Source organism: Felis catus, chromosome B1 (assembly GCF_018350175.1).
Source record: "Felis catus isolate Fca126 chromosome B1, F.catus_Fca126_mat1.0, whole genome shotgun sequence".
Lineage (NCBI taxonomy): Eukaryota > Metazoa > Chordata > Mammalia > Carnivora > Felidae > Felis > Felis catus.
Window position 1 is genome coordinate 148,047,439 of NC_058371.1, and position 22,602 is coordinate 148,070,040.

At 40.8% G+C, this 22,602-nt stretch overlaps 1 protein-coding gene across 9 annotated transcripts in view; it reads right to left on the reverse strand.

Moving 5' to 3' along the window:
• Window positions 1-19,004, reverse strand: part of RUFY3 (RUN and FYVE domain containing 3) — an 81,400-nt gene extending 62,396 nt beyond the window's left edge. For 2 of the 9 annotated variants that reach the window (XM_045056248.1, XM_045056249.1), the window contains exon 1: window positions 18,385-19,003. In XM_045056248.1, coding sequence (XP_044912183.1) covers window positions 18,385-18,739 — 355 coding nt within the window. In that variant the 5' untranslated portion in view covers window positions 18,740-19,003. Of the gene's footprint in view, window positions 1-1,869; window positions 3,121-18,384 lie in introns of those variants that run through there. The other 7 variants (XM_019829403.3, XM_045056247.1, XM_011281722.3 and 4 more) reach the window with 7 other exon arrangements.
• Window positions 19,005-22,602: the final 3,598 nt, after the last annotated feature.

A 22,602-nucleotide genomic window follows, 5' to 3' on the forward strand; every position in this document is an offset into this window, starting at 1 on the left:
TTTATTATATCCATTTCTAATCACTTGAAATTATTGTTTCTCTTGCCCACTTAAAGGCAAAATTCCAAAATTCAAGGACAGTATTTCCCTATTTTCCTTCACATCCTCTATAGCTGATTTTAAGGTATTGGGAAGTTCCTATTTGTCTCTTTTCCTTAATCAAAGAATGTGCCACGTAGAGCTTAGGCTGCAGCCCTCGTACAGATTTCCATCACAGATTTCTCCATGAAGGATTCATACAGAACCACTATAAATGCTTACATGAACCATGAGCTCAATTGCTCACTCATAGGAATCCTGTTCAAAAAACAAATATAAATTCAAAGTACTAAAAATGTTAAAAATTATTTATGAAACACTAATATACTGGATTTTATAATTAAAGGAATATTTCATATTATATTACTTTCAAGATGGATGAGAGTATTTTTAAAAACAAAATATGTAAATTGAGGCATTCACTAAAAGATTTCTTGGTAGCCTTCTAAAAACGGATTTTTCTTCCCTAAAGATTCCTAAACCTTTGGGGGTTGTTTTAAACAGTACTGGCATTCTATGGATTTCCAGCTGATGTCTGCCAACCCCTGTGCACATTTCTGAGACTTAGAGCCAAGGAAGCTGTCCAACTGACAAACCAATTGTTAAAAGACGCAGCGGGTCTTAAAAACTACTTAAATATTGCCCTTAAAGACACACCCAAAATGACTGCTTTGTGTTCTGTGGTATTCATTCTCTCTAAAACTTTCTCAAGGCTAAGCCTAACGGGGGAAATAAAATCCTTTTCAGACATAAAGGGTGAGATCTGAGTCACGCTAAGATTGCAACACAAGGTCAAGGGCAAGGAATCAGTTTTCCTAACCCAATCTGCTATGTGCAATTCACCTTATGCCCTCCATTCAGCAGATATGCCTAAATACCAGGCAGATGTTGATAAAGAATTTCTCATTTGTGAGCACTTCTGCATTATTTCAAAGCTGGAGAATAAACACTAGTTAAAAGGTCATTACATAAAAAACAAAATATTTGTAGCTATGACTTAAATTAACTCTCTTCCTTATAGCATTGACTTAAGAGAATTAAGGCTACAAGCTAAAAACCTGTGGTAATTTAGAAAAGGTTCTGGGAGAAAGTCACAAGTCAAGCAACCTCAAAGGTCTCAAAGGTACTGACAGTGGAAATTTCAAATGGGTCATCACAGTTACCACAAATAACTTATAAAAAGCAATGGCCAATAGATTCTATGGGTAGAGATTACCTTATTAATCATGTTTAACCTTTTTGAGGCATTATGCTTTTTAAAGCATCCATATTCATTAAATAAGCACTGAATGGAAAACTGCTTATCTACGGTCCATATTATTAAAAAAAAATAATGTTTGATCAACTATTTTCTAGATATCATAGCCTATTTCACAGGTTATACCCTGATATCCCTTGGTAAAACACCTCAAGTGTTTCAACTATGTCAAGTACAATCCTAAAGTCATGCTGTCTTAACTTAATCTATTAAGAATTATTGTAATTTCTATAATATTTTAGTATATAATCAATATTAATAGCTTTTTCATTATCAATTAGGGCCAAATGTGATAAGTGACCTCACATGTTCTCTTTAGGGGCTTAAAGACAAAGAGCTCTAAATAGGCACCAGCATCTTTTGAAAGGATACCTCAGGGGGCAGGGAAATAATATTTTTTCCCAGTAAAGTAGAGAAGGTAAACTGGGTGGTAGGTAAGGAAAAAAGGTTGTCATGGTTGTTAACAGGTTAGAGTACAGAGTACGGGTTCTTCCTACCTCTCCCTGACCCTCCCAGCTTACTGTAACAATGAGGACGCTGGTGAGACACTAGTGGACGGATTCTGACCATACCTTCATGGGTAGGCTCTGGGTCAGGTGTAAGTGAGATGTCATCCAGCTCTCGCAGGCAGAGCCATTCTCCATCCATAGACACTCGGAATTTGCAAAGGTAGATGGTCTCCATGGCAGCCTGTGTGATCTTGTCAGTGGTGGGGGTTGGCATATCAGTTGGAGGCGTCAGAGCAGACATGATGACTCAGCTGGGACCACAACACACACACACAAACACACACACACTCACCCCAACAAAAATAAATAAAACCTCCTTACCCCAAAACCCCAAATCCAAAGCTCTGAAACAAAGCTCTCAGGAAAAGGGGTGGGGGAGATTAAAACAAAACACAAGGAAAAATACCTTACGGTTTAAGAACCAACTGTTCAAGACAAGCAATCCTCTACTATCTTTTCTCACAGACAGTTCCTACCACATAGCAAAATAAAATGATGCCTGTTTTCTCTAGCTTCTGTTCTTTTATCTTCTCTTCCCTGCCCCCTCCTTTTTCAGCTGGGCTATAGGCTTTAAACGTTGCACAGCCGATGCCACCTTAGCTGGCTTTAAAAAACTGGTCTCTGAATGAATAAGTGAAAAATCCTCCTTTGTGCAGGAAAAAAATACCCCCAAAAAATCCCAAAAAATAAACCAATATTTTCAATTTAGCTTAAAAAATATCCTGAACTGCAGAAATCACTTCCAGGATCTGCTCAGATGAGCCGGGATGCTGAGTTCTAATAGGATTGGTTGTGCGCAGTAAGCAGGGTGTTGACCAAAATGGCTGACTAATGAACTGAACTGAAAATCCAGGCTCATGTGACCAGCTGCTCTGAACGTAGGGCGAGCAATTCCCAGGATGCTTTATAGATGCTGCTGATGCAGGGAGAGCAATTAAGCTGCTGCTCTCATCCTGTACAACCCACTTCCAGACTGTGCTAGTCAAACTGTGATCAGACATAACACAATGCACCTATCCTCATCAATTCCCTCACTTTGGGATAAAAGGGCTAGATAACAGGAGGACAATTAACACTGGGTAGTACTTCATTGCAAAGATGATGAAAGAGGCAGTTAGATTAATTTAGTAAGCACATAATTCACTTCCATCTTTTACCCTCATATACCTAGCTATCAAAATTCTTTACTAAAGGTGGTGTTTTAAGAAAAGCCAAAGCAGATTTTCAAGTTAAATATCATACTCTCAGGCATTTACAATCTCCTTCTCCAAGGTACAAAACCGGACTTTTTAGACTGGATAGAAGTGCAAGAAAAAAACCTTGATGCTAAAAAAGTAAAATCCCTTCCAATTAATGGCAATCCCCTGCCCCACCCCCGCTTTTGAAGTTGTTCTATTTACCAAATTTCTTTTTTAATTGTTTTTAATATTTATTTTTGATAGAGACAGAAGGTGAGTGGGGGAGGGGCAGAGAGAAGGAGACACAGAATCTGAAGCAGGCTCCAGGCTCTGAGCTGTCAGCACGGAGCCTGTCATGGGGCTCATGAACCTTGAGATCATGACCTGAGCTGAAGTCGGACGCTTAACCAACTGGGCCACCCAGGCGCCCCTACCAAGTTTCTGCATAAAGTATGTATTATGTTTCTAAGTAAAAGATAAAACTATGTTATATTTTTAAAAAGCCTCCCATCCTGGAACATCCTAAGGGCATATTATCATATATTATCAACTCACCAACCAACCAACTCACCTACCCACATACATGTCTGTATTATCCAATGAGGCATTTATACCTTGATAGCAAAAAGTTAGGTGCTTCCTTTCTGAGCTGCAATAAATAATGAGATAAGGGATGATAACGATTTTCTTTGAAAATGTTTTGGACAATTGAAAACAAGTATTTTTTCTATTTAAGGATCTGGTTTTAAGGTGGAAGCTACAACTTCAAGACATATATGCCAAGACGATTTATTCTATTTTAGGAATTTCATTCAGAAGGATACCTTGATTTTTGAAAACTAAAAGAAAAAAATTCTCCTTGAATATTATAATGACATTTTATATGTATATTACATACAAATATAATATTAAAATTTCACAAATGTTGCATCCTAACTTGAGATTGAGCCCAAAGAAAAAATGCTAAGAATCAGGTTCTGTAGGTAAACAGGCATTTCTCATACTGTTAGAGGGAAAGCAAACTGGTACAACGTAAAAATGCATATACGTATATGATTATTTACAATTAGGAAATCAGCAAATTACTAAGGAAAACAAAATACCCCAGGTTTATTCATTTCTATTTAAAATCTTTCAACATTATCCTACATCTGGAGCCAAAGCTATTCATTCACTAATTTTCTCATTCAGTAAATATTCAGTCAGAGTATTCTACATGTCAGGCAGCGATCCAGGCACTGGGCATGCAGTAAGACAAAATCACCCTTTCAAAGAAGCAGAATTTATGTACCCAAATACTGAACACAAGTCTTCCTTTAACACATTCACATTTAATTATAGGTCGATTCCTTTCTAGACATACATATTTCCATCTCATACATTAAAGCTTAAAGGGGACAGTTTATAGTTTCACCATGCAATACTTTATAACCTAGTAAGCAGTCATTAAAATCTTTAAACTTACACTGAATAGTTCCTGGAATCACAATGCCAAAGAGCCCTGGCTTCTGTACGTACAACACCAAGACTGTAGGTCACTGACACATTCTTGAAATATAGAATAGTGAAAACAAAGAAAAATCTGGATGCTTTGAGATTTCCTGGTTCCATGAATATCTGAATTGAGCCTATCACAAACCATGACAATCTTTTTAGCAACCAATATGCATTTAATAACCTTAAACAGATTTGGATTGATTACAAGACACTAGCATACAAGAAAATCTAGGTCAATAAACAGAGAAGACCTGGTCAACATTCCTTCCAAAGGTCCTTCTCTCCAGGTAGAAGATATCAGGAGGGAAGCCCAAAGCAACTAACATTTCTGCCAAGGAGAGAAAAACCTTCCTGCACTGGTTATCTCTCAGTTTAAGGAGGCATTAGGAGTCATTTCAGAAATAAGAACTGTGGGTGAGCAGGAAAACCTGTCTTTCCACTATCTCAGTCATACCTGCTTGCAGGTAAACACCTTTGAGTCTTCAGTGTGGACACTTACTCACTGTTCACAGGCAATGAATTTCCTATGAGAACAAGCACTGTTTGTAGAAGACTAACAAATAATTCTAAACGTTGTTTAGTACGGTTTTTACATTTGGGTCTTTACTAGGTAAACATATTAGCTTAGGTAACATGAAGTCATCAGTGAGACAAACCTTGAACTTTTTTCTCATTTGATCCTACCTGTGAATAAAGGCACATCTTTGTAAGATGGTCGTGAGGAGGGTTGAGATATAGTGTGTGGCCCTAGAAGCAGAACTAACAGGCCTAAGTGAAATTCAAATCCAAGGTGATGATCTGAATAATACTATGTTCTAGTTGCTTACACAGCCTGAATTTTCCATCTTATAATTAATTCAAAGCAAATGAGATTCACTGTCAAAGTCAGAAGTCACTTTTAAAGAATACTCAGCTACTATTATAAGACAAAGTCTGATTTGTTGTGCCCAATGTCCCTGTTATACAATAGGGAAAAATTACTTAAGCTAGCTATCATTTATTGAATCTCTATTTTCTGTTAGGTGCTTTAAAATTCTTTTAATGTTTATTTATTTTTGAGAGAGAGAGAATGAGAGAGCATGAGCAGGGGAGGGTTAGAGAGAGAGGGAGACAGAATCTGAGCTGTCAGCACAGAGCCTGACATGGGGCTCAAACTCAGGAAACTGTGAGATCATAACCTGAGCTGAAGTCAGAGGCTTAACTGACTGAGCCACCTAGGTGCCCCTAGGTGCTTTATAAATACTGTATCAAATCCTCACAAGAATCTGGCCAAGGAGATATGGTACGTCCTCTTTACATACAAGGAAACCAAAGTTGAGCCAAGTAACTGGCCCAAGATCACACAATTAACAAGTGGCTGATCTGGGATTCCAAGGTTTGTCTTAATGCCCTCAAACCAAAGTCGATGCTTTCTTTCATGCCCTGAAAAGTCAGCACTCCAATCCAAGGATTAAATTTTACTTAGGAAAAACAAAAACAAAACAAAAAGCACAAACAAAATAACACAATGTCCCCACAAAATTTCCCAAATATGAATTTGAACAAATTTAAGATTTGAGGAAGAAAAAAATTGTATTAGCTTTCACACTTTACAAACCACATATTCCACTTTCTCTTATACATTCAGTTCAGGTTTTTAATATGTGGGCATTTTCTGAGAAACTGGGATCCCAGCATAGATCTTTCCTGCTGTGTGCTGGCAAAGGGTAAACCAAATTCTTCCTGATCATAGTAAAGGATGATACACTACTTATTGTACTACCACTCTGAGGAAAGAGCAGGAAATAAGCATCTTACCAAGTTCCCGCCTCATCCACTAACTTAGTTGGGCATATTAAGAACACTTGAGGGGCGCCTGGGTGGCTCAGTCGGTTTTAAGTGTCCAAGTTTGGCTCAGGTCATGATCTCGCAGTTTGTGGTTTTGAGCCCTGCATCGGGCTCTGTGCTGACAGCTCGGAGCCTGGAGCCTGCTTTGGATTCTGTGCCTCTCTCTCTCTCTCTCTCTCTCTCTCAAAAATAAGTAAACATTAAAAAAAAATTTAAGAACGCTTAATACAGTCAGTAGTGTGAAAAGATTAATGAAGGGGAAATTATTTTCTCAAATGACTTATTCCAGAACTTCTTCAAATAGCAAACTTCAAAATATAGTTTTAATACTTTAAAAATACAACCAATATCCATGAAATCATTGCCTAACTGATGAAATGAACCAACAAATTTATGTGTTCCTTCTCTCTTCTGAATTCCTGCCTCCCCTTTTGAGGCAATTACTTCTGAATTTTATGTGTATCATTACCTTACTTTAAAAGTATTATTATGAATATATGGATGCCTAAACAATATATTTAGCTTCATCTTAACTTTATAGAGAGTGTTTCATGCTGTATGAAAGCCTTTCGCTCAACATTGCATTTTATTTATGTTTTAAATATTTATTTTTTCAGAGAGCACAAGCAGGGGAGGGGCAGAGAGAGGGAGACAGAAGATCTGAAGCAGGTTCTGCGCTGACAGCAGTAAGCCTGATATGGGGCTTGAACTCATGAAAGGTGAGATCATGACCTGAGCCGAAGTTGGACACTCAACCTACTGAGCCACCCAGGTGCCCCTCAACATTGCATTTTTAAAGATTCATCCACATTGTAGTGTGCTATAATTTATCTTTTTGGCTGCTGTATTATGAGGTAATATTCCATTGTATGTGTAAAAAATTTTCTGATCCATTTTCATGCTGGTGAGCATGTATGGGTTATTTCTAATTTTTTTTTGTTTTAAATAATATTATTTAAATACTTTTCAGAAATAGATTTCTTTTTTTTTGAGAGAGAGAGAGAGAGAGAGAGAGAGAGAGAGAGAGAGAGAGGCAGGTGCAAGTGGGGGAGCAGCAGAGGGAGAAGGAGAGAGGGAATCTCACTTGGGGCTTGATGTCACCACTGTGAAATCATGACCTGAGCTGAAATCAAGAGTCAGACACTTAACCGAATGATCCACCAAGGTGCCCCCAGAAATAGATTTCTTGTAGGTATACCAATTCTCAACAGGTCTGAAGGTAAGAAACTATTTCACATTTCTTTTATAGGTAGTTGTCTCCTATTACCTAGTTCCTATTGGGCACATACTGGTGCTTTTTAAAACTTATTGACTTGTGCAACTAAATCAGTTTGTAAACCTCACAAGTTCTACTTCCCAAAGCCTCTGGGATCACAGTTTTACAATTTAAGAAAATAATTCTCCCACCCCCACCCATACATTTTACTAGGGCTGTCAGCACAAAAGGGTTTCTTTGATGAAATGCCATCATGATGACATTGGTGGAAAGCCTAGATGTTTCTGCTAAAGTATAAGATTATTCAGTTGAATGATCATGATTTTTACACATGCTCCAGTCTTCCACCCACTTCCGTCCCTCTTTCTTCTTTCCTTCTCTCAGACAAAAATCTATTATGTTTACCTCTGATGGTGAGATTTCTACAATTGTAGATTTATACATTTGACAGGCTCAGTATTACTTTGTAGATATTAACCAAGAATGATAATAGGTACTAAAAAATGATTATACCTGAGTTAATTATTTTGTTAGGAACAAAAACCACCAGGAGTATTACCATGCATAATCTTTTCACTTATTAAAATTAACCAGCATCAGGCTAGAGCTAACTCCTATCTTAGTAACTAAAACTGATTTCATGGCTAAGTGGCAGTAGGTAATGATTTACAGATGTAAAGCTACCAGCAACTTAGTAGATATCTTTGGAAATTTATCCTGCTCCTGTCCTGATTTACTCAACTATAAAATGAAACTAAAAAGCTAGCTTCACAAAGCTCATGGGCTCCATGAGAACTTTGCCTGCTTTACACACCATTGTACATCTGCTTAAAACAGGACCTACCAAGTATCAGTCTCAAAAGATACTTGTTGGTGTAGATATGCAACTCCAAAGCACTCTATACTCTTGCAATGGTATATTTTCACCCTCCTGTTTCACCTTAACCATGAAAACTTCCAAGTTCCTCAAAACCAAGCTATATTCATGCCCCAACAAATAAGTCATTCTAACACAGGCTTTAGTCACTTGTACCTAACAGATTCATTCATTTAACATGCAATGGGCACCTACTACGTGTTAGTCACGAGGGACATAAGAACAAGGTAGTAGACAAAAAACAGGCAATTACAGGTGCACAGACGGCTATTCAGTGTTGTTTACATACATAACTATTGAATTTCACATTTATTTATTCGTTTAGGAAGTAGGGCCTCACTGAGCAGAATGAGGAACTAAAGGACTGCTGCTGTCTGAAAAGGAGCCTTCAGTTTAGGATGGGATTCCAGTAATGGGAGGCAGTAAAGGAGGCTGAGAGCATGTAGAGTCGGAAAGCCCACAGTGAATCCTAGATCCACCTTTAGAAGCTGAATAACTTTGGCATAGTATTTGTTTCTGTGCCTGTTTCTTCACTGACAGAATGGGGATAATAATATTAACTACTTCAGATTTCACGGAAGTAATGTTAAGTAAAATGCTTAGCATGGCACTTTGTACAAAGTAAGCAGTCAGTAAATACTAGCCATTATCATCATTATAGGTGCTTGAGGATTCTGGGGGGAAAAATGCTACCATCACATGAAGCGTAAGTCAGTAAGGATGAAAGCTCATAGGACTGAGGTAGAGGAAAGTCAAAAGGAGATGTGAGCAAAGGGGATGCTGGGGCATCTCTCAGGCCTTGAGGAAGGAAGACATGGGTCAGAACTTTACCAGGCATTCATATCAGGTGACCAGATTTCTTAAGTTCATAAAAAAGGCAGAGGAAGCAGATGTTTATGCCTGTAGAGTCCCTAAACAGATTCTAAAATTAGAGGAACCGTATTCTAAAAGGCAACATGCTCAAACAATTTCTGCTTTCTACATGCTTCTTGCTGTCACAGTCTGACAGGCTCTTTTCCTATGTTTTATGAGGTTTCAAATTTCCCCACCTCTGCCCCTATAAACTTCTTTTCAGTTTCCATGCCACTCCCTCTGACACATGCTGCCTGTCGTGTCTACTTGGTACGGAACAAGTATAGAACCAGTCAGTCACTAACAGGGTCCCTGCAATCAGGGATACCCACCTTGGTCAGCAGCCCTTGCCTGGTGGGCTTTAGGAAGACCATGAACCTTCCCATTATTCGGAAGTAGTTACAGTAGGTGGGCGGGATCATACTGATACTCTCTCAAGTACCACCGCTCTGTAACTCTAAAAACATTTCCTTTCTCATAATTTTAAGTCATGCTATCTTACACTACTGACTTCCCAAAATAAATGTTACAGCTCACACTTGAGCCACTTTACCCTAGAGGAAGAAGTTTCCATGTTAATAAGGTTTGGGTGGAAAAACAACAGTTCAGATATCCTGCAAAACTCATTAAAATTTTTTTTTTGTTTTAATATTTATTTTTGAGAGAGAGACAGGGTGTGAGCAGGGGAGGGGTAGAGAGAGAGAGGGAGACACAGAATCCAAAGCAGGCTCCAGGTGCTGACCTGTCAGCACAGAGCCTGACTCAGGGCTGGAACTCCTGAACCACGAGATCAGCACCCGAGCTGAAGTCAGATGCCCAATCGACTGAGCCACCCAGGCACCCCTAAAATGGGGTTCTTTAGGGCGCCTGGCTGGCTCAGTCGGTAGAGCCTGTGATTCTTGATCTTGGGGTTGTGAGTTTGAGCCCCACACTGGATGTAGAGCTTACTTACTTACTTACATACATAAATAGGGACTCTTTAATTTATGATGGGGACCCATTACCTTTTGTACAATGGTAAAGAGGCAGCGTGTCTTTTAGGCAACACTTAATTATTTAAGGAATTTTCAAGTATGTTAGACAACAAGAAAATATCATTATTTCATCCAGTTAATTCTGCTATGTTATTCTCCCAGACTTTTTACTACCTATAACCTATACTAGAAGAATATGTTCTCTTAGCTTCTTTGTAAGATTCCATCTCTTTAACACAGATTTCTGCTAAACAAAAAGGAAAAAGATGCAAGACAGAGTAAGTCAAGTGAATATGTTTTGAGGCCAATACTAATCTTTTAGCTCCAAAAGTTGCTTTCTTTGCCACTTTTGCTCTGCTCTCTCTCTCACCAAACTTACTGCTTTCTACCTAAACTGATTTAATGCTTTGGTGAGGGAGCATACAGTGATTAAGAACATGAGCTGTGACACCACACTATGCAGGAATATGAATTCATTCGGTCCTTCACTTAAAAAAACTGCAATATAAACAAATATTGAATCATTATGTTGTATACCTGAAATTAATGTAGTGTTATACGTCAGTTGTGCCTCACTAAAAATAAACAAACAAAACACCTCTGGGGATAGGGCCGGAAATCTGTGCTAACAAGATGTCCAGGTGATTGATAGGTGCAAAATTTGAATTAAGAACTATCCTAAAACCACAGAATCTGTGTCTCCAGATTTGCAAATGCAAATCTAAGGCTACTCTATCAGAATTTTTGTATTTTATAATAATTTAGATAAGTCATTTAGAGATACTGAACCAAATACTCTGACAAAAAACATAAGTTGTATACATCTACTTATATGAGTTCTACATGGACTCATTTTTTTTCAGTTTTCATTTTTTTTTTAATGTTTATTTATTTTTAAGAGAGAAGGAGAGACAGAGCACGAGCAGGGGAGGGGCAGAGAGAGGGAGACACAGAACCTGAAACAGGCTCCGGGCTCTGAGCTGTTAGCACAAAGCCCAATGTGGGGCTTTAACCCACAAACCGCGAGATCATGACCTGAGCCAAAGTCAGACACTTAACCAACTGAGCCACCCAGGCGCCCCATTCAGTTTTCATTGTTAAGAGAGTAGTTTTTAAGTATCAGCTCTTCTATGTGTTGCAAATTTTAATAAAAATCAGCACGTATTGGGGCGCCTGGGTGGCGCAGTCGGTTAAGCGTCCGACTTCAGCCAGGTCACGATCTCGCGGTCCGGGAGTTCGAGCCCCGCGTCAGGCTCTGGGCTGATGGCTCGGAGCCTGGAGCCTGTTTCCGATTCTGTGTCTCCCTCTCTCTCTGCCCCTCCCCCGTTCATGCTCTGTCTCTCTCTGTCCCAAAAATAAATAAAAACGTTGAAAAAAAAAAAGTTTATAAAAAATCAGCACGTATTGATAAATGTGAACTTTTTAGCTCTTTGCAGGGCACATAAAAATATTCCATAAAATGGTAGCCACTAACTACTACTACTATTATCTTACTACTCACATTCTTTCTTTGTAGCTGTTTGGATTACAGAACTACAGTAAAGCTTCTTTCATCTAATGGAGAGCCTTTTAGGATCCTCTAGTATCCAAAATGAAGCTAAGACCAGAAATAAGAAAAAAGAAAACTCTGTGTATAAAGAATTAACCTACGATTATCAAGAGGGGGGCAGTCAAAACAAAGTCTCAAAGATTACATCTAATATTCTGAAATTGTTGTTTTGTCAATCAGAGTGTGAGCTTTTTGATAATGCCGGGCCAGAAGTGTAAGTAAAACAAATGAAAGGAAGCAGAAGGGGAGAAATTGGTTGGGAAGACAAACTGTGATAAGTTAGGCAGCAGTGATAATAAGAGCTGTATCAGGAAAGGAAGCAGCAGACAGGCTCTTGTAGCCAAAGGATGCAGGAATTGGGGGAATTGGGGGAATTGGGGGCATGAACCAGCTCCCCATACCTCACCAGGTCACTGCAGCTGTGGGTGGAAAAGACCCACCTGTATTTAGATACTCTTTAGTTCTAAACTCTAGTTCTCTGGTAGTCACTAACTTACAATTAAACTGTCTGAAGATGGGGGCACCTGGGTGGCTCAGTCGCTTGAGCGTCCAACTTTAGCTCAGGCCATGATCTCACAGCTCATGAGTTTGAGCCCCCCATTGGGCTCTATGCTGACAGCTCTGAGCCTAGAGCCTGCTTCGGATTCTGTGTCTCCCTCCCTCTCTGTCCCTAACCCACTTGCATTCTGTCCCTCTCTCTCAAAAATAAATAAATGTTAAAAAAATTTTTTTTAAGTCTGAAGATGCTACATTTCTGAAGGGTTTTTTCCTTTTCTATGGGTGTTTATATCTGTCATTTGACAAAATAACATTTAATAGATCAGAAAGTGATTCTTAACACAGGTAAAGTATGCTTAACACAGTTGGAAAAGAGCTGAAAGCCTATGAATCACAGCATTGTAAATGGAGGAACCACTCTACGTCAATTATACCAAAAAGCTGTCTTTAAAAAAGTCACAACTCCATCTGCTATTCTAAAAATTACTAGTATAAAGATGAACCTTAAATACTTTTAGGTTCTCATTGTTCAATCCTTCCCCGAATACCTATCAGTTTTGAGCAGATGCCGCTATATTTACAAAATAGAATGGAGTATTTTTGTCTTTTCAAAATTAAAAAAAAGCAATACATCAGGTCAACTAATTAATGTGTATCCAACTGCTAACCAGGTATAATGTTTTCTGGAGTGCTATTAAACAATGAAAAAAGAAAAGAGACACAATAATAGAAATGTCCATGGAAGATAAATTAAGATCAGAATATATACATATACACACATAAATAATATATACACATGCACACATACATATATAACATACACATCTTTATATTGTATATATGTGTATAAACCGAACATAAAACTATTTTTTCCCTTACTCATTACTGCATTTATACATAAATGAGACAGTTCCTTCCCCAACATGGGTTCTTAAAGTGCATCTGTGAGAAAGCACATCTGTGAATGTTTCCAGAAACCCTCATTCTCTGCACTTTCCAGGGCTCAACAAGGCATTCACTATTAGCTATACTCAACTTTACAGTGGGTGGACATAGCAATGCTACCATTCCTTCCCACTTTTTTTCTTCCTTCTATTCCCCTCCTAGCCCTTCTACCATCTCACAACAGCACATACAAGTACAGAAAGAAAGTTGCTTCTTTGTTGAGTGCAACTTTTTTTTTTTTTTTTTGGTACATTGTTGGAAATGGAAAAGACAAAGTCAGAGATGTGCGTTTATTTGCATGTCATTGCCCTAAACATAAATGTTAGCTGTGGCTCTGGGAGTTGGAAGAAGAAACGAATCACTGTCAGAAGCTGATAACTATGCAGACAGCAGGAGTGCCTCTTCACTCCAACACCAAGAAGCCATCTCTTACTCATCCATGAGAAGCCTTTTAAAGTTAGGATGGAAAAGGGAAGCATTAAAAGCATTGTACCACGGCATGCAAGTAGCTCCTCATATCATTTATGAGAAATTGGTGTGGAAGGTCATACACCAAAGGGGAAAAAGCCTCATGAAATATGAACCCATACATGTCTGTGAATGCATGCTAAAGTTCTGGAAGAAAACTCACCAAACTCAAAAGTAGTATCCTCAGAAAAGGTGGTAGGTCTCCTACCCAAAAGGAAAGTTCACTTTGTATTCAATGTACTCTTGTACTGTAAATATTTAAACAATGACAATAGATCTATGTTATGTGTTACTTGTAGTTTTTATAGATCAAATATTTTTTAAAAGGCATAGTAGGGGGGCACCCGGGTGGCTCAGTTGGTTAAGTGTCTGACTCTTGATTCCAGCTCAGGTCATGATCTCATGGTTCAGGAGATCAAGCCCTACATCGGGCTCTGTGCTAACAGTGTGGAGCCTGCTTCGGATTCTCTCCCTCTCTCCCTCTCTGCTCCTCCCCTGCTCACTCTCCCTCTCTCAAAATAAACATTTTTGTTTTTTAAAGGCATGGTTAGGAAGTTTTATGACATTTAAAAGCTAGAAGCATAAAAAATTAGCAGACTAGCTAATTAGCAGACTCAAAGACTCAGAAAGGAACATAATCCAACACAGCAAATCAGAAGCCTTCCTTCCTGCTGTATTTAAACATGATGAATATATTAAAGATATTATATCTAGCATGATTTTACACTGACATAGTACACATTATGAACACTGAAAAGTTTAAGCTACCTTCCTTACACACATTTTTGCTATTCTTTATCAGTGTCATTTAAACAAAGCTGAACTCAGGGCACCTGGGTGGCTCGGTCGGTTAAGGGTCCGACTTCGGCTCAGGTCATGATCTCACAGTCCGTGGGTTCGAGCCCCGCGTCGGGCTCTGTGCTGACAGCTCAGAGCCTGGAGCCTGTTTTGGATTCTGTGTCTCCCTCTCTCTGTGACCCTCCCCCGTTCATGCTCTGTCTCTCTCTGTCTCAAAAATAAACAAACGTTAAAAAAATAAAAATAAAAAAATAAACAAAGCTGAACTCAAATGTAAAGGTTAATTTTTAAAATATCTGAATACAATCAAGGTATCTACAATAAAAAAGATGGCATTGTCTTAATATACAACACCTCAAAATTATTGTATTAAGTACTTTGGGCAAAGACATTAACAAGAGTTAAAAACTGGGTGATGAGGAGGCAAATACTCATTGGGTACTGAGGTTGAATCTAAGTACTGTCCTGGTAACTGAAATGAGAAATCTTTTTAAAACTGTTTCCTCAGGGGGCGCCTGGGTGGCTCAGTCGGTTAAGTGGCCGACTTCGGCTCAGGTCATGATCTCGCGGTCCGTGAGTTCGAGCCCCATGTCAGGCTCTGTGCTGACAGCTCAGAGCCTGGAACCTGTTTCAGATTCTGTGTCTCCCTCTCTCTGACCCTCCCCTGTTCATGCTCTGTCTCAAAAATAAATAAATGTTAAAAAAAAAAAACAATTAAAAAAAAAACAAACACCAACAACTGTTTCCTCAGGTTGCTCAAGTGAACAGCCAGGAGATGCAGAGTTCTGATATCCAAGTACAGTAAAACCTTGTGACTGTAACTTGTTTTATGAGTGTTCCGCAAGACGAGCAAACCATTCTACTAAATTTTAACTTGATTAACAAGCGATGTCTTGCAATACAAGTAGTACGTGATGCTGAATGTCACATGATCACAACTGAGCCAATGGTTCTCTCTCTCTCCCTGTCTCTCTACAGGATTGTGGGGTATGGTCCCATGTCGGTCTCAGGCCGCAGTATTTGGCAGAAATTTTTGCATGTTGGAAGGTGCCCACAACTGGCACTAGTGTGTTTTTTGCCACTTCAAAGCACCTCTGGACGGTCCCTTGCTTTTCCAAACAAGAGTAAGCTTAGGAATGCTTTGCTTCATTCTAGGTCAGGCTACATGCAGACAGAGACCCCTTCCTCTGCTGCCTTCTTGCCAGACACATTAAATACTGTATATGACAAGAGTTTATTTATACTGTACTCAACATCCGTTAACGATAGTGAAAGTCATCCTACACAATGACCCTCCTCTCTCAGCTCCCTCACACAAGCCATGAAGGTTTTCAAAGGTAAGTGAAGGTTAATTTATGCTTCTTTATATTGTATATTTTCTTTGTTATTTTGTATTATATTACAGTATTTTATTCATTTTCATATGAATGTTTTTGGGTTGTGGAATGAATCATCTGAGTTTCCATTATTTCTTATAGGGAAATCCTCTTTGATACACAGTGCTTTGGATTACAAGCATGTTTCTGGAACGAATTAGGCTTGCAAACCAAGGCTTGCATACTGTACATGATAGAAAGTAATACTGCATTGACTCTGCAGGGCAGCCACAAAAAAATCTTTTAATTTATTGAGTATTCCTTTTTCCAAGTATGCATGTGTTCTGAAGTACATATAAAAATAACAAGGTGGGGTGCCTGGGTGGCTCAGTTAATCCTCCGACACGTGATTTAGGCTCAGGTCATGATTTTGTGGTCACAGGATTAAGACTATGTTCAGCTCCATGCTGGACATGGAGCCTACTTAAGATTCTCTCCCTCTCTCTCTCAAAAAAAAAAAAAAAAAAAAGAAAAAGAAAAGAAAAAAACAAAAAATAAGGTAAAAATAAAAACTCAGGACAAGAACTGCTCAATACATCTGTATTGTAAGGTAGAGACTAAGAGATCACACCTATGAAGCTTCAAGTCTTCATTCCTGATCTTGATCATGCTTAGGCCCTAATTTTCTAACAATACTTAAAAAAAAAAAAAAAAAAGCTAATCCTTAATAGGAGGAAGCATCAAGTAAATTAACTGAAATTCAGATAATCCCCACAGCTGACACCTCCACAGTTGAGCATTTGCTCTGTCCATAAAGTTTGTGGGGTGCCTGGGTGGCTCAGTGGGTTGAGACTCCGACTTCTGCTCAGGTCATGATCTCGCAGTTGGTGAGTTCAAGCCCCGTGTTAGGCGCTGTGCTGACGGCTCACAGTCTGGAGCCTGCTTTGGATTCTGGGTCTCCCTCTCCTTCTCTGCCCCTCCCACGACGCACCTGCGCACTCTCTCTCTCAAAATATAAATAAACATTAAAATAAATAAATAACTAATGGTTGTACCACAACCTTTACAGAATTATAAAGAATTGATAGGAGTGTCTTCATTCTATAGTGATGTGGTTAATAAGCAGATTACACAGAAATAAAATTTTAAGGAGAAAAAAGAGGCCATGCTTAAAGAACAAAGTAGAAAGCAGATTCCTTAGAAAATTGAAAGTAATGTTGTGAATATTATCTTTACTTCCCCTACTGATTAAAGGACTAATTTTTACCTTGATTAGGCACTCCCATCTTGAGATTAGCACATACTACTCCAACACACAACCTATGGTTTTACTAAGACTTTTTGTCAGTGGTCAGTGTTGGCCCTCTTTCTAGGTAAGTAACAGAAACGGTGACACTGGACTATTACCTCCAGCTGAACCCAATGGCTCCTAACCTAAGAGAACCATGCCCCCAGTTTCAGAGGTTTGGTGTTTGTTTAAGGAGCAGGGGCTTGGTAGGCAAGGAATCTGGGTCAACTTCAGTCCTACTCTAAAGCTGTTACTTGGGTCAAATCATTCAATAATACTGATCCTCAGCTTGATCTGAAAACGTGGCATCCTATTTGTCTCACAGATGTGAGGATTAACTATGATAATTACAGCATATGCACACAGAAAACATTTGACTCTTAATGTCATAAGGGATGGATTAGGGGTAGAAAAGACAAAGTCAGGATTTCTTGGTTGTGTAGAGCAGTTAAAAGGCTTGCTCTGGTGAGAAAAGAAGTCTCCAGCTCTATTTCTGGGAAAGAGATTCCCTCATCACCTTAGGCAAGTTTCTCCCCCTTTTCAGAACTCATACAACAAAGTACTTGGCATTTACAGCATGCCTTGTATCCTCAGCCACATTTTCATACTGTAAGACCCTGTCATGTTAAACCAGATTTATCACTCCTCCAAGTCTTTTTACACACACTGCCTACTCTAGGACCCCGCTCCTGGCAAGTAGCAATGAACAGCTGTTGACTGATAAAGCAGAAAGTGAGGTCCGCTGCATTCAGGGGGCTCCCGAGGCGGTGGTATTAAAAGGTGGAGGCCTCTGCCTGCCAAACGATACGATCTCGGGAGGGGCCCCTCCAAAACCACACATTCCATTCATGTCAACTCGCGTACTGTTCCTGATTTCTCTTCTCAATCCCTTGGACGCATCTGTGATATTTACGGGTGTGGCGTGAACGCTCGTAAAAATTTTAGTGGTACAACCGAGGCCGCCCGGGCGGCGGCGGCGCAGCAGCCACACCTACTCCGCGGCCCCAGAGCCTGGAGCTCACAGAAGGCGGGCCAACTGGGCTGCCGGGTCTCTGGGCGCCGCCCCCTCCTCGGCTCCTCCGGGAAAGGCACCCAGCCTGGGACCGGGGGCTGGGACCCGGCGAGCACGTGGGAGGCTGGCGAGGACGAGCGTCCGGCCCAGGAGGGGAGGGGAAGCCGAGCCGGGCGGGAGCCAGCGGCCTGGGGAGACTCCGAGGTAAACAGTCCGGCGCCCGGACCGCGGCAGCCCCCCTGCACCCTTCCCGGCCGAGTCCCCCCTTCCCGCCGCCACTCACGGTGCTTGCCGCCGCCGCCGCCGCCGCCGCTCGGGTAGCTCAGCAGCAGGAAAGGCAGCGGGGAGCCCGGCGACGGCGGGGTCCTCCAGGAGCGCTGTTGCTGCTGCGGCGGCGGGCGCGCTGCGAAGCCGGCGCCTCCATCGCCTGGGTAGAGCAGGAAGAAGGGGGCGGCCACTGGTGAGCCGGGATCCGACTGCCCGGCAGGAGAGGCCAGCGGCGGCCCCGCCTCGCCCTCTCGGTCCGCTCCCCGGGCTGGAGCGCGGCTCGGCTCCTCCAGCAGCTGCTCCCCGCCCCTCGCCGGTTCCTCGCTGCAACTTTCCGCGCCGGCGTTGGGCGGCGGCGCGGTCTCAGCCATGCTCACTCCTTCCTTCGCCGCCGCCTCGTACTCGCGCCCGGGCCTGGGCCGGGGAGTAGAGGGTCACGGCGGCGAGCCGCCGCCTCGTCCCGTCCGCGTCGCCGCCGCCGCCACCTTTCTCCTTGGCCGCGGGCCGGCGTCTGGGCTCCGCCGCGCCGTCTACAGCCCGCCCCGCCGGGGTCCGAGCCAGCTGGTGCGACGGCCCCGCCCGACGGAGCGGTCTCCCTACCGGCCGCCTCCTCTCGCCCGCCCCTCCCGCCCCGGCCCCCAGCCTGCGGCGCGGCTCCCCTAGGGGGCGGCGTCCTCCTCTTCCCACTTCCCACCTTCCGCTTCCCTCCGCCGGCGTTGACCTCCCTCCCGACCCTAGGGGAGGAGACGGCGCCCAGTGCGCGTCCTTACCCGCCCCCGGCACGGCCCTCTTAAACTGTCAGGTGTGTTTGCCCTCCCCAGTGCTTGAAAGGTGGGAGACCTGGCGAGATAGCTAGCGGCGTTTTGTGTTGCAGCCTAACTTCAGCCGTAGCACGGAGGCACAAAGATCTGGGTGGGAGAAGAGGACAAAGCTAATTTTAAAAAGGAACCTCCCTCCCCCCGGGTATTAAACTGTACCATTTGCCTTTCACACACTAGAACTTTAACCGTTGATTCACGGTTTTGATTCCTGAGCTTTTTATGTGAGAAACTAGAGGTGGGTGTCTTCCTTCTACCACCTCTTTTGTTCCCTCTCTTGTGCGCCCTGTAGAAATCTTGTATTTGCTTTGACTTCAACTCCCTGGTTTTCCGGTGTTCTGGGTGCGCATGAGTGCATTTTAAGCCAAACAGATCAGAATTTATACGGCAAGCGCCTATTATAGGTCGGCAGTTTTCACTTTCATAGTGCTTCCGTCTCGCTAGTAATTGGCCGCTGTTGCTTTATTCTGAATGTTTGAATCAATGATTACTGATCCAATAATTCCCATAGGTAAACATTTCTTTCTCTAATAAAGACAATTTGCAGTTTTATCGTTATTTCTTACGCTGGATTCTGTGAATGTGTCCTTGCATTTCCTAGCAGATTAGCTTTGTGTTCAGGTTGCAAAATGCTGGCATAGAATCCATGTTGACTTTTAATTAAAAATCACTGTTGTGTAACATTTTGCCCACTTGCTTTTCTCTTTCTCTGGTCCGTCTTTCCCTCTGTAGAGAAAGTTATACTTCTCTAGGAAACTAAACCTTTGTACTGTTAATATTCTCTGAAAACCACTCTCGAAAGTACAAGAAATTAACATGAAACTTCTAATACTCTTTTCCGTCAAAACTTTTAAGCAAAAAGTATTTAAACAGATGTTTACAAGAGGCTGATTTCAAGGAGTCTGACAATTTCTTAGTAGCTTTTCAGTTTCTGGCATTTCACTGACCTGTGGATCCCAGCGCTACTGCCTGCTTGAGTTGTCTTTTGAGCCAGGATTCCTCTTTTGTAAAAATTATTCTATTACTTACTCATAGAGATGTGGGGATTAAATAAGAAATATAGGGAAAGCCTTTAAAACAAGATTTGGCATAGGGTAAAATAATTATTATAAGCTATATTTCATCACCGTGGCAAAACAGCATATAATTTACAGTAGTAAAACAAAACTGAGGGTAAAAAAAACAACAACAACTTTTCATTGTATCTTTAGGTTGTTTGGACCTTTTCATTTAAGTCTTGGTGAAGGTGCAAGTCTTAATAAAAACACACTTGCCTTTTAGGAATTACAAACTGTAATACCTTGAAGAGAAAAACAAAGATTCCAGATGTATTGCATGGTTTTAATGTCCATCCTTCACTGGATCTTTTATCTTGTTTTTGCGTGCAGAAAATTTTAAGTATTTTAGTTCCTTCACAGGGATGTTTTGAAATGTTTCAGTAAAGAATTTGACAAGAATATACACTTACTCCTTTGTAGGTAGAAGAAAAGAGCAAAGTCCTCACAAATCACAATCAGCCAAGGGAGTCACCGAGTTAAAGTGTGAAATATTATCTAGTCTAAATTGCCAGCTTTCTCCATTCTAGTTTGTCAAGGTCCCTAGAGGTATTAGAAATATCGACATGCTGTGGAATTTTGCAGTGTATTGGATGTGTGTGTGTGTGTGTGTGTGTGTGTGTACCTCTCTGCATTTAAAAGCAGTTATATTTATGCTTTATGTCATTAATTAAGTGGCAGTGTAATGAATATAGAAAACCAGTTGAAGTATGAGTCCTTTAAAATTTATAGGTAAGGCTGTTTATGAGCCTTTTCTTTAAAGGTAGATGCTACTCCAAGTTCCTAGTTGCTTATGCTTTTAGCTTTTGGATCAATAATATAGTCACAGCTCTGCATAAACTTTAGTGCAATAAAAGTCGATTCAGCTGCTACACACATTTAGGGAAGCCAAGATTATAAAAACAAGCCTAAACATGTTACTTCTTGAAAATCCACAGAACATCTTACTATACTGTTTTAAAGTGACAAAATCCAAGCCACTGTGAGAATCAAGCCTTATTAATTTTCTTCTGAAATAAAGCAAGACATTCTTTTCAACTTGCCTACATTTTCTTTTTAGTTTTCCATCTTTGATTTTTTTTGAAACTCTTTGGTGATCTTAAGGATGGACACTTAGACGATAGGACAAAACTTTTTAGAGATCAATGTCATGGGTGTACTTTTAACATAAGCTGTTTATTTATTTGTTTATTTTTAGAAAGTGAGAGTGTGTGTGAGTGGGGGAGGGGCAGAAGGAGAGAGAGAGAGAGAGAGAGAGAGAGAGAGAGAGAGAGAGAATCTCAAGCAGGCTCCATGCTTACCTTGGAACTGGCATGGGTCTTGATCCCATGACTGCAAGATGATAGCATAAGCTTTTTAGAGCTATGATAAGAGAAAAAATACCTCTTGGAAACAGTTGAAATGGTTTTGTTTGTCTTTTTTTTTTTTTTTTCCGGTGTAGTATATAAGCTTGTTATCATTTAAAAATAATGGTTTCCTTGAGCTGTTTATGTTTCATTGTGTGGTACTTGGGAAAAGACTTATTTGAAAATAATACACTCAATTTAACACTTCATGTTTAACTTCTGATTTTATTGTTTTAAACTTTTTTTTAACGTTTATTTTTGAGGGAGAGAGACATAGCACAAGCAGGGGAGGGGCAGAGAGAGAGAGAGAGAGAGAGAGAGAGAGAGAGAGAGAGAAGGAGGCACAGAATTTGAAGCAGACTCCAGGCTCTGCACGGAGCCCGACATGGGGCTCAAACTCATGAGCTGTGAGATCATGACCTGAGCCGAAGTCAGATGTTTAACTGACTGAGCCACCCCAGCGCCCCAACTTCTGATTTTATAAGTGCAGAAATTTATTTATACCATTTAATGTAAAGCCTCAGTGTGAAAGCTCTCTGTAGAGTCTACTTAGCTTTACTTTTCAATCACAAGATTTTTTTTTTTAATTTTTTTTTTCAACGTTTATTTATTTTTGGGACAGAGAGAGACAGAGCATGAATGGCGGAGGGGCAGAGAGAGAGGGAGACACAGAATCGGAAACAGGCTCCAGGCTCTGAGCCATCAGCCCAGAGCCCGAGGCGGGGCTCGAACTCACGGACCGCGAGATCGTGACCTGGCTGAAGTCGGACGCTTAACCGACTGCGCCACCCAGGCGCCCCTCAATCACAAGATTTTGATCACTGTTACTAACTTACTTTGGCAAAATATTAATTACAAAAATACTTCAATATATATGTTCTCTCCATGTTTATTTTATCTCTAATAAAATGCAATGCAATTTTTTTTTTTTTTTTTTTTTTTTTGAAAGAGAGAATGGGAACTCGAGCACTTCAGGGAGAGGGGCAGAGGAAGCAAGAGGGAATCTTAAGCAGGC